At 32.2% G+C, this 12,952-nt stretch overlaps 1 protein-coding gene across 1 annotated transcript in view; it reads right to left on the bottom strand.

The window, feature by feature from the left end:
• Positions 1 to 12,952, bottom strand: part of LOC118197043 (uncharacterized) — a 102,168-nt gene that overhangs the window by 6,345 nt on the left and 82,871 nt on the right. The window contains exon 4 of the mRNA XM_085818557.1: positions 10,997 to 11,138. Coding sequence (XP_085674683.1) covers positions 10,997 to 11,138 — 142 coding nt within the window. The remainder of the gene's footprint in view (positions 1 to 10,996; positions 11,139 to 12,952) is intronic.

Genomic DNA, 12,952 nt, shown 5'->3' with positions numbered 1-12,952 from the left:
GCATCGCATAGTTCTTCTCTCTTTTTGCGCCCCATTTAAAGTTTTCTTCTCAGTGTTATAAGATTTTTTAATGTTCTAGTTTATTAATAAAAAGGTAGAGTAGTAATAAAAAAGTAGAGTAAATAATTTAATTCGTCATTTAATTAAATCAAGAAGAAAATTTCAATAGTATAATTCAATATTTTATGCCTATTGAAAACAGTATATTCTGTATCGTTTCTTAAAATCATAAGCAATTTGTTTCACATTTTTCTTTACGTTCATTTCCAATCTAAACATTTATTTACTCTTAACATTCCATTACTATCATCTGCGCGAGCTAAAATTAAGGCAGCCTCATCCTACATGTGGTAAATTCCCACAAGTGGCCGAATGAATTAAAACCACTGAACAGTAGTAGTTCATCCTGGGTACGAAACTTAGAGAACAGTCTAATTGTAAATATTTTTGTTGTTTTTTCTATGTAAGTAAATACGAGTTACTTTCTTTTAAAAAGCATTCTTTCCACTAGGCAGACAGGGCTCTCGTCCTTTAATATAATCGACTTATGAACAAACAGTACCTTAACTTCGCTAGCCTATAAGGAAAACAATATCTAGACTAGAAATCGCTGTTTTAATCTTTCACAGCTAAATGCAATCTTTCACATAAATGAAAATAAAAAATTTAACTGAAATTTAGCAAGTCATGAAATTTAGCAATTAAAAACATGAAGTGAAATAAATTACATTTCATGTTTTTCGTTTAAATGAGTTGTTTAAAATGAGTTTCGTGTTTTGTTTAACTGTGCGAAAAGTCGCCAGGTTTCTTAGTAAGATCTAGTGGTATTTATGAAAACAAAAAGAGTGAGATCTTACAACTTTAATTCGATACTAAGCCATTGTCATAAGATTTATGTAAATAAATTAATTGCATAGCCAAGCTTTAAAATAAGAATTGCTGTAAAGTCTACAATGCGCAAGAAAAGTAGTAATTCTTACCGTCAGCCAACTCATTCTTTCTGTATTTACGAGAAAATTTGATATGTGGCTACAATACAAAATCGTTTCCTAAAAGTGGGAGTTCTGGGCATTCTAGTGGACTTCAAGAGTCCTTCATTTTTGCCGTTTGCTGTCACATGCTAGCCTCCAAAAATTAAGGAAGTGTTCTCACAATAAACCCAAGGAAAAGTCTGTCCCCAGTTAGCACTAATGATTTGAAAGCTCTTCTCTAGAACGGAATCAAAATAAAAGCAGACAGCTTTTCCGTTTTGTATTCAGTTGAAGTTTTGGTGTATGTAATTCAGCTTTTTTGTTGCTTCCAAGGGCCCCCTAACCGTATCATATGACGCAGAGCGCCTCTGAAAATTTAAAAGCAGACGGATTCTATATATAAAAGAATCAGTGGGCTTTTAAGTTAGCATATGCTAATTAGTTACACATAATGTGTGTGTGTGAATAATGTGTGAGTATGTGTATGTATGTAGTATATATACACGCATATTATTAAATTATATTTACATGTTGTTGATTCAATAGAAGTAATTCAATGCAATTCAATAATAAAGAGTTATAAAATATTCTACAGAATTACTTCACTGCCTAGATTTTTATAAGCTTCATCATATTTCTTAAAGAGAATCTCAATGCTAATTCCATTTCCAAGTCTCTTTTGTTTTTCTGTACTGAATTATATTTATAGAATTATTTCACATGATTAAAAATGAAAATGCAGTTTTATAAACGAAGAGGGAGAAAAGAGGTTTAGGTCCTTTCTAAATTATTTTTTAAGCATTTAAATTATAAAAAAAAAATGGTGCATTAATACAGATCAATGAACCAAGATACTTGATAGAAGACAGATTAATTAGCTAATAAATTTTAGTTTTCATTGAGTAAAAATGAATTCATGTGCATTCACGAGCTTTTCTACAGTATACCACTGTGTTTAAGCATTTCGTGGTTTTCCTTAAGTGCAATGTAAATATAAACATATTTTCCCTAGAAAATTCTTCGTGAAAGCATGCCTTTGTCTGCCAGTCCTCATATGCTTTGCCATATTCAATTAAATAAACACACAAAATCTCTAATTCAGAAGTCAAACAACAAAAATCAGAGTTATATCTCCAAAATTTCACAGGACTAGTTTTGATGGTTTTAACGAACCAACAATGTTGAGCAACAATGTGGACCAACAATGTTGAGCAACAGAAGACTTCTATGTTTCCTTTTTTCTAACATATGCCTCATGTTCCTTGACGCGAAATTTTAAGGCTCTGTTTGTTTGGCCAATGGTCCGAAAATCACACTTTCAATTTTTCTGCTGCCAAAATTATTCAAGAAACATCTTCCATTGGAGAACTGGATTTTCTAGAGGCATTTCACATTCAAAAAAATCTTTCTGTTCTAGTTAACGATCCTAATTCCAATCCATCTTTGCCTTCGGCCTTTAAAGAAATTATGTTTTAGTTCTGGTTTCATCAACAGATGGCGCCACTTGCTTATTCTTGTCCAGGCTTTCTTATCTTATCTAATCATTATTTCCTACTTTGTTCATTTGCAGTTTTGCAGCTAAGGATTGTGGTTCGGTAAAACCATCAAAACTAGTCCTGTGAAATTTTGGAGATATAACGCTGATTTTTGTTATTTGACATCTGAATTAGTATTTGTTCGACGTGTTATTGTGCTTTAATTACACAAAATCTCCTTATTTTTAACATATTAAGCAATTAATTTCACGAAGATTTTAAAAGCTAAGGTAGTTTTTATAAACAGTTATAGTGGTAATTAGTGCTGTTCAACTGGAATTGAATCAGACGATTTATTTATAACAGTGTTTCCCAAGCTTTTTAACCTCGCGGTCTACATGTTTATATTTCTTAAAGGAAAAGAAAAGGAAATTCTTAGATGAAAATAATGTAATAATGAAATGTTAGTAAACTAATAGCTTTAATCAATAAAATTATTTAGTAATTTAATTCGCGATTATAAGTAGATATATGTTATTCATAATGCAAAAAGTGCATACTAATATTATTAAACTGCTTAATAATACATAAAACAAAAAGAACATTTCAAAACTTTTTGCGGCCCGTATAATTTGTCTTCATTTTGATACCGTGTACATCCATTCATGGACACATTTTTGTAACTACTCACTTACAGTAAAGTATAGATGAGAGCTCTTTTGTCTGTAGCACCATTCTAGATTTATTCTTGATATATTGATATTGAGAGTGACCTAAAAACAACTTTTACAATATATCTCTCCTTATGACCTCTAACCCCCACCCGTTTACTTTCCTTTCGCCATTAACGTCATTCTCTCTTTCTTGACTACATATGCGACGACACCACTTAAAATGTCATCGACTGTCAGTTCTCGGTTTACAGTAAAATTAACAGCTCGTTTACTAAATGGAAACAGAGGGTATAATTTAAAAAGAACAGGAAAGTCGTCCTAATGAGACACTTTTCGTATTTGCAAAAACTCCTGATGCTGATCATCTTTTAGTTTACACGTGGAGTGCAGTGGCCATAGCAACTGCTTCTTCCCAGCAGACAGCAATTATTTTCAATATCACTATTAGCTGTTCTTTCATCTTTCTGGTTATCGGCATTGAAAGAAATTCAGAATTCTGACACTAGTTGCTGGAAGTCGTTCTCCAATCCAACCAGTTGTTGGAAGCCACGGGTTCGTTTATAGTTCTTTAAGTGGTCACTCCAGATAAGCGGGAAGAAACCGACAATTTATTATGAAACTTCATGATACACAATAAATAACTAAAAATAGGTCAAGGAGGACGCGGAATTTAAGCAATACTTACTTAGTGTTTGAGAAAAATCGTCAGTTAATAAAATCATTCACAAAGTAAACATCAATCGCGATTTGAGCGAAATATCACCGCTGCTTAAAAATTGCTGAATTATCCTCGAACCAGCATTTATAGAGCATAACATGGGCTTTTGGAACAGTCGATCGCAAGGCTTCGAAAATAAGTTTTCCCGAATCTTCCAAAAATTCTAGCTAGCGGCAATTACGCTAACTTGGCGACGAAAATTGCCGTTGAGGCCTCCCAGGAGTCAATTTACTCGTATTTCATATGCTGCTTGAGCTATTTTTACTATTTAAACATTGTTGCACGCCAAATTGAAGCCATTTGACACTATCATCGGTATGGAGATACTTAAATAAGTTGAAATGATTGTTGGTGTTCGTATTTCTAAACATGTTGTTGAACAAATTGATCCGGATATAAATCAATAATATTTCCTTTAATGAAACATTTGAATTAGAAATAGTAGGTCCTACTGCTACAAAAAACAAGTTACAATTATTGAAAATCTTGTGCCCCATTATAAACCTTTCAAAACCGAAAGTATGAGCATTGTTCTAATTATTTCTAATTATTTAAGTGAAAGATAAAATATCTATTTCTCACAGACTTAGAGATTATCTTTTGTCGAAAGAGACGTTGTAGATAAACAAGTCCAAGCTTGTTTAGCTGACGTCATAATTGAACCGTGTCCTTCCGAATGTTCTAGTAACAAAAAGGAAAGAGGGTAGACTTAGAATATGTATATACTACTGGAAATTAAATAAGAAGATAGTTAAAGATCGCTATAGCGTTTGCAGAAGATTTACTCGATTAACTGAAAGATGCCCGTACGTTCACTACCATACACTCAAAAAATGCCTTCTTCCATCGTAGTGTCGATTCGATTTGTGTACCTCACCTTCTGTATTTCAACAATTCATAAACTCCGTTTTCAAGGAATTAATCAAGGTCATGTTTAACTGTATTTAGATGTAACTGTATTAGGCGTAGTTAGATGATATCGTAATTCCCGCTAAAGATGAAGGTGAAGGTATTAGTTGTTCGGAATTTGTTTTCTCAACAGCTTCTGATTATGAACTCGAAATTAATTTTAAGAAATTTAAATTTTTAAGTTGTAGAATTAAAGTCTTTGGTCATGTCTTCGAAAATGGTAAATTGTTGTCATCTCCTCTTAAAACAGCTGCTGTTATTTATTACCCTGAACCTAAAAGTCACACAAACTTACAAATTTTTCTTGGTTTTTCCATATATTTTCGTAAATTTACTCTAAGTTTTTCCAGAATTGTTCAACCATTAAGTGATATACTTAAGAAAGTTAATGACTTCCACTTTGGTGAAAACGAACAAAAAGTTTTCAGTCTTTTGAAACGACGATTATGGGAAAAACCCGTACTTAGCATCTATAATTAGCGCAGCGGTACTGAAATACGCACTAATGGTCAGTATCTATGGTTACGTTTGCATTCTCATGCAAAACTCTATGAATGAGAATTGCCTACCTCCTGCTTACTGCATGAGCAATAAGACATCTGATGTTGAAAAGAAATTCACCAGTTATGAACTTGAAGTATTAGCAGTAATTCAGGCTTTGAAAAAATTTAAGAGTTTATCTTTTAAGCAAATACTTCAAAATTATTACTGACTTTAATGCCTTCAAAATGCCAATGAAAAAGAAAGACTTAAATGCACAAATACCGTTGGGCACTGATGTTAGATGATTTCGAATACGAAACAGAACACCGAACGGGAGCAAATCCTCCGTTATGGTTATCGCTCAAGACAGCTACATTTTGAAATTAAGAAATGCTCAAGAACAAGATAACGTGGGAGTTATCAAAGGTTAAACCTTATGATGACGACTGTGTTAAATCGATATACTTAATAAATTTATAGACAGTTAATGAATTACTTGTTCCAGAATCATTGTAAACCGGTATAATAAAACACGCACATCTTAGTGGACTTTTTCCTTCTAAACGAATTGAAGAACTCATCAAACACGAATTTTATACACTTAAAGACAAAATTGATAACCATATTGTATTCCTTGCATATTAACTAATCATAAATTTGAAAACAAGTAGGTATGTTGCACCCTGTATACCCAGAGAAGATGTACCACTTCATACATAATATATTAATCATTTAGGACACTCGACAGTAGTCATAGAAATTATACGTATGTATTTGCAGTTATTGACCTCATTTACAAAGTTTGTATGGCTTTACCCGGCAAAATCTACTGATAGATAATCCAAAGTAAATTGGAAAATCAAAACTTTGTCTTTGGAAACCCTTCTCGTATAATTTCTGATAATCTAATCTCGTATAATTTCTGATAGCATTTGCTTCTAACGATTTTCAAAATTATTATTCAACCAACAATATCCAGCATATTCAAATTACTACAGGACTGCCTCGTGCCAAAGGTCAAATTGAATAAATTCTATTATAATTTCTGTTCGCTCCAAATTATTAATTCAGTATCTGACAAAAGGCTACACACAAGTTGCTCAAGTTCAGCAAGTGATTAATTCAACGCACCAACGGGGGATCAGTTCCATTCAAATTCACGTTTGAAACTAAAATAAACTATATTAAATAATTATAGCAAAATTACAAAGCTGTTAATCTTCTCTGGGTATACAGAGATCTTCTCTGGGTATACAGAGATCCAGTTAGCTATCGTGAATGCTCGTGATGATCTTTGGCAGGAAGCTAAAGAGCAGATTTTGAAAGTGCTAGGCTGAAAATAGTAAAACGTACAATCTACGACGTAAACCGGCCCGTAAGTTCTAGCTTCATGATCTAATGGCAATCAGGCGTACACATTATGGACCTGGTCTTAAATCCAAGTTTCTCGGACCGTACAGGATTGTGAAAATCAAGCCAAATGACAATTACGATGTTGAAAAATGTGGCTTCTTCTACGGGCCTATGAAAACAAGCACTTGTGCCAACTTCGTTAAACCTTGGACTAGTTTATCAGAACATATTACCTGAATTTTAGTGTTTTATATACATTTTCTCATATGAAATGATTAATAGCTTTGGACTTTAACCCTATCAGTCTCTTCTTTGATAATGATTACTAACTTTTTATTTTTCTAGATGCTGTTATTAGAGAATCCTGATTCCATACTATTTTATTTATCCTTATTATCCCAAAGGGGCAATTTACGCAGAAGGGCCATTAATTTCGTTTTGGCATTTTGCGTTGATTCACCAAACACGGAGAATCACTCTTTAAATTGTTGCCGCCAAATATTAGAACCCTATATTATATTTAAAGAAATTAAATAATGAAGAATCTGCATGAATGTATGTATGTTTCTCGTACTGTTATAAAACAGCGGTAGAGCCATCAAATTTTGAATAACGTACGTCTCCATCCGAATATGGGCACCTGGAAGTCCAAATTTGGAATTTGTTTTATTATTTAATTCATATTTTGTGAAGCATTTATGAGTTTTTGATTAAGAAAAGCGCGAATTCAAACCGAGCAATGGCAACACAGCACGAGCGAAAAAAAATATCTCCAGCGCGCGAAAATATCGGAAATTCTAAAGATGTGCTCTTTTATATATTTTGTGATATTTCTGAAATAAATTTTATGTATTAAGTACGAAGAACATGATATTTAAAAAATAAAGGTAACACATAAAACATTAAAAAAACGCCCCTTTGGGCGTAATATAAAATCTAGAAGCTTTCAGATTTTTTTTTAATGTTAGTATTTTCATTCATTGTTTAATAGTATTATTGTTTTCAATTTTAATGTATTTTACATGTTAAATTTCACGGTTTGGTATTGTGATCTGAGGTCAGGTGACAATGTAGGATGGCCGAATTATATGGAAATAGCCATGCAACTGTGACTGTAACTGAGTTCTATAATGCTAAAGAGCCATCTGGATCAGCGCAGATAAGAAATAAAGACAGACGAATGAAGACGCATGATGTAACAATTTTTATTTTCCTATCAATTTTTATTTCATGTAAATAAATCGTAGTTTTGTAATAACTTAATGAGTATTAGTGATTAATTTAGAAGTCAAACAACAAAAATCAGTATTATATTTGCAAATTTTCATAGGACTCGTTTTGATGGTTTTACCTAAGCATCAACCTCAGCTGCCAAAGTGTGAATAAACGACATAAGATATAGTGAAAAGATAAGATAAGATAAGAATGGCTGCGCAGGAGTTAAGCTAATGGCGCATCTATTGATGAAACAAGAAAACTAAAACATTATTTCTTTGAATGCTGAAGGTAAAAATGGATTGGAATTAGGGTCGTTAATTAGAACAGAAAGAATTTTTTGAATGTGAAACGTCTCTATAAATCTAGTTTACGAACGGAAGATGGTTTTTGAATAATTTTGGTTGCAGAAAAATGGAAAGTATGATTTTCGGACCAACAATGCTGGGTAACAGAGGACTTCTTTGTTTCCTTTTTCATAACATACGCCTTATGTTCTTTGACGCAAAATGTTAAGACTGTTTTATTTAATGTGTTTTAATTAGTTTAACTAATGTCAGTTAAACCACACTGGCAAGGAATGCTGTGAATACCCCGGGAATTTATATCCGGAATGGGGTCCTTAATTATGGAACTCGGAATTTTATTGATAGGAGAAAAAAACGACCCGAAAGTTAAATTTATGTAAAATGCGTGCAGTTTATAGCTAATTGATGGAAAGTATTGTGTATGTGTGATTATGGCAAAGCCTCGAGGGCTATCTGCCTAAGGGGAGAGATGCCTTTCGTGGAGGACTTTCTAAGGGAAACTGGCTCGTATACACGTTACACATGGGAAAAACCACGAAAACGCCGATGCAGCCAGCCCGTTCGCGGAATTCGAACCTCGGACCGAACTACCAGTGTTCAGCGACTTTACCGCTCGGCCGCTGGTGGGCCCTAATTGATGGAAAGAAAGGAATGACAACAGAATCTCCTAAAACAAGAGTCTGCCTTTTGGTGTGCTCAGATGAGTATTTCTTAACTGCTTCGATAATAATGTTAGGTGAAAAGCCCCTGTCAGTAGCTCCTGCTTTTAAATAATTTAGTTCTTGATCAAGAGCCAATTTGGAGGAGAAAACTCGAAGTGCGTGAAAAGGAATAAAATGAAACTAACTTTTGTTTAGTCGGATGACATGATTTGAAGTGTGATGAAAGGCAAACCGATGAATGTTTACGGTTAACAAGTAGATATGTTGCACCCTGTATACCCAGAGAAGATGTACCACTTCATACATAATATATTAATCATTTAGGACACTCGACGGTAGTCATAGAAATTATACATATGTATGTGCAGTTATTGACCTCATTTACAAAGTTTGTATGGCTTTACCCGGCAAAATCTTCTGATAGATAATCCAAAGTAAATTGGAAAATCAAAACTTTGTCTTTGGAAACCCTTCTCGTATAATTTCTGATAATCTAATCTCGTATAATTTTTGATAGCATTTGCTTCTAACGATTTTCAAGATTATTATTCAACCAACGATATCCAGCATATTCAAATTACTACAGGACTGCCTCGTGCCAAAGGTCAAATTGAATAAACTCTGTTATAATTTCTGTTATAATGTTCTTGTACTGAAGTTGTGTGTGTTACGTGTGACCAAAATGTCGAGGAACGGAAGAGAATTTCATGTATTAAGTTCAAAAGTGAACTGAATAGCAGGATCAGTGGAATTCATTATGGAAAGAACTTTATTTAAATCATCTTTATTACCGTCAAACAGAGTAAAATATCGTCTAGGGAGCGAAACCATGCCGTAAAGTTCAAAGTTTCAAATAATTTTTATTCATAATAATGCATGTAGATATCAGCCAGGATGGAACTAAGATGGCTTCCCATGGCTAATTTCTCACTTTGCTTGTGATTCTTATTTTGGAAAACGCATTTTGTTTAACCTAGAGCATTAGTGATGTTTTTCCTATATAGCTATTCATCTTATGGAACTTTATGTATAGCTAGTTAGATTTCGCTCCAGAGTTTATGTTTGACGTTAAGTGGTACCCCGTTCAAAGAAGAATATGAAACCAGTTAATGGCTTCAGTTACGATTATAAAGACTTGAACACTGAAAAACCAGGACTTAAAAGAGGACTAAACCAGGACTACTTATCCCTGCTAAAAACCACCGAGGATGCGATTTCCTCGAATTTCGAATTTCTTTCAAGAATTCATTTCCAAATATTAAACACAAATGTTTACATGAAATATTTATATCTTGTTATCCTTATTATGCCTCAGCTTTTCTCCTATGCCTTCTAACCTCAGCAAATATACATCCTTAGATCCTGACATTTCGCAACTGCAAAAGTGAATGACAATGGAAAACAGTTTAGGACACATTGTCTAAACTTAATAGAGGAAATTAAATTTAATTTGCTTTTATCAAACGGATAGAGCTGTAGGTAAAGTATAGAGATGTTTTTCGAGCATGGCTAGGGAATCTCTGTCTCAAATAAACAACATTATAAACAGACTAGCTTAAAAGAAATACTTTCAACAGCATTTCTTGTTTTTCTTTTTGTTGCTGGTTACAGCAACTCTTGATTCTGTTGCTGTTCTGGAAATACAGAGTAATCTGGAAGACGTAGCTTTTCACAACTAACTGACCATTTTGAATCAACAAGACGTAAAAATGCTATTATTTGGTATTCAGTTAACCCTATAAGTTCTGTAGCAGGTCTAGAATTTTAAGTTTAGGTAACCTTGGAGAAAAATCGCTTTCTGGGTTCAAATTAAAATAAACTCCCTTTATTTCGTGAGTTATGACAATTAAGAACTCAAGATTTAAAAGCAAGAAATAATGCTATTTAGTTTCTGTCTTTCACTACCAGCAAGTTATGATAGTGGGAAGAAAAATAAAATATTCTTTGTCAGTTTAAATTATTTCTGATTAAAAAAAATGCTCTCTAGTCGCACATTTCTCATTGCCGCTAGAGGGCAATTTCAAAATTATTTCAGAAACTCGAACGTGGATGCGACATTTCTTTTAATAAGCAAGTAAAAATTTATACATTAAACATAATTTAAATAAGATTTTAAAAATTAAATGCGTTACTGTGTGTTAAAGAAACTAAATTAGTGAATTAATTAGTTTCGCGAATTTTGAGTACATACAAAAATGAAATTATTCTTAAAAATATCTGGAACTTACAAACAACGATAGTAATGAACGTTCAACAAATGAAGATTAACATTATTTTTCAATAATACAGCTACTTTCTCTTCAGCAATGGCAGTGCAGTTTTGAAGAGTTTCTGAAATCTTCGAATAACATGGTGCATGCTTTGCGTAATCTGTAATAAAGACAAATTCAGTAAAAAAGTAAACAGAAATTTAAATTTATGTATATAAATAATGTTAAGTAGAGCATAAGAATAAATAAATTTAATTTGCTTAGATGAAAGGCAGACTTTTTCTGAAGTAGTACTTTGCACTATATTAAGATATTTTTTCCTTTTCCTCATAATTTGTGTGCCTAAAGCAAATTAATTTAGTTTTAACCCATGAAATAGCATACAGACTCATTTAAAAAATCGAATTTCGTAATATGTGAGACCATGTTATATGAGTTTAAAATATTTTCGAAAATGAAAGTCGTCTTTTATGTGAGACCTACTTATTTCCAATTATAGCAATTCGCAAATTTAAAAAAAAAAATTAAAATACGAAAACGCAAGCAAATACGGAAAACATAAAATTTTGGTGTGATAAATGATGTGTAAACGACAAAGCTTTCTGTAATAAAAGTATATTTTCCTTGGATAGTTTTCCAATTCTAGTGAATTTTTTAGGAATTTCCTTTCGTATGTATTACGTATTGTGTTAAATGTAAAAATTGTTAAAATGTATTGTGTTCATTATCCTTTTGATTTCCAAACTGATTTACAGCTGAATTACTCATTTTATTTATAATACTAACTCGAAATAAACGTGGGATTCGTAAATCCGCGTTAGTTGCTTAATGGACTAAAAATGAGAGACAAGATAACTTGAAAGCTTCTATTTAACTGAAGTTTACAAATTTTATAAAATAAAATATCATTGGAAATACAATAGAAGTAGTCAAAGATGTAATTTGCATTAAAATATTGCTTAAATCATTATGAACTATTGTAATGTACGAAAAATTCAGTATTATTTTATTTTTAATTCAAATGTAGACATCAAAAGTTTTCGAAAACCTGCAAAATTTAATGTATTGAATCTTTTTGCTTTGAAATCAGTTCCAAACTAAGGCTGTGTTTTAATTATTTTTCAATATAATGCTGTTATATTGAAATAATTATTTTTCAATATAATGAAGTTCAATATAATGTGCATCGTTTAAGTCCATAAGTGTAGGAACTAATAAATTTTATCCTGAAGCGATTAGAAGAACCGTATTTGTTTCATTATTCACATATTCTTACAAAATAAATACTACATATGTTTTTATACTCCCTTGTGGCTTTTCGTTTAGTTGAATTTGTATTACTTAGGGTGATTCAAAAGGCTTAAGAAGAATTTTAAAGATGGGTAAGGACCATTTTTAGACGAGAGCGCATAACCGCAACATACCACCGACGTGTCTGTAAGCTTTTATTTGCTAAAAATTCCGTTGGGCGGCGCTAGTCATTATCACTCAACACACTGACATTGAATTATATCTGGACGATTATAAAATAAATTAATAAAAAATTCAAAAGTAAGTGCAAAAATAAATAAATTTAATTAAATTTAAATTAAAATGCAGGGCCATTATTTTTTAAAGAATGCTATTAAATTTAGGTTTAAAAAATTTAATTAATCAACAGAATGTAATCTGATCCGTCGTGACCCTGACCATATAATATTGTATAAAAATTAAGCAGTATAAAATAAAAATTTTCGAGATTAGAAACCAGAAAAATAATCATTCAATTTTCAATAAATGTTGAACCTAAGAAATGTCAAAACTGCTAAATAACTGTTGCCAATCAAAGTCAAAATTTAAGGAAAGAATGTCAGAAAATTCGTGCCAAGCCGGATTCCTGTACCAATACCAGCTAATAGAATATAAGAAGCATATCCTTTTCAAACGACTGAATTGGATTATTTATGACCCTTATACGATCAAGGTATTATGAAG

This window comes from Stegodyphus dumicola, chromosome 6 (assembly GCF_044657685.1).
Source record: "Stegodyphus dumicola isolate Sdum_Otavi_A_Nest chromosome 6, ASM4465768v1".
NCBI classification, from domain to species: domain Eukaryota; kingdom Metazoa; phylum Arthropoda; class Arachnida; order Araneae; family Eresidae; genus Stegodyphus; species Stegodyphus dumicola.
This window is presented reverse-complemented; position numbering and strand designations above follow the sequence as displayed.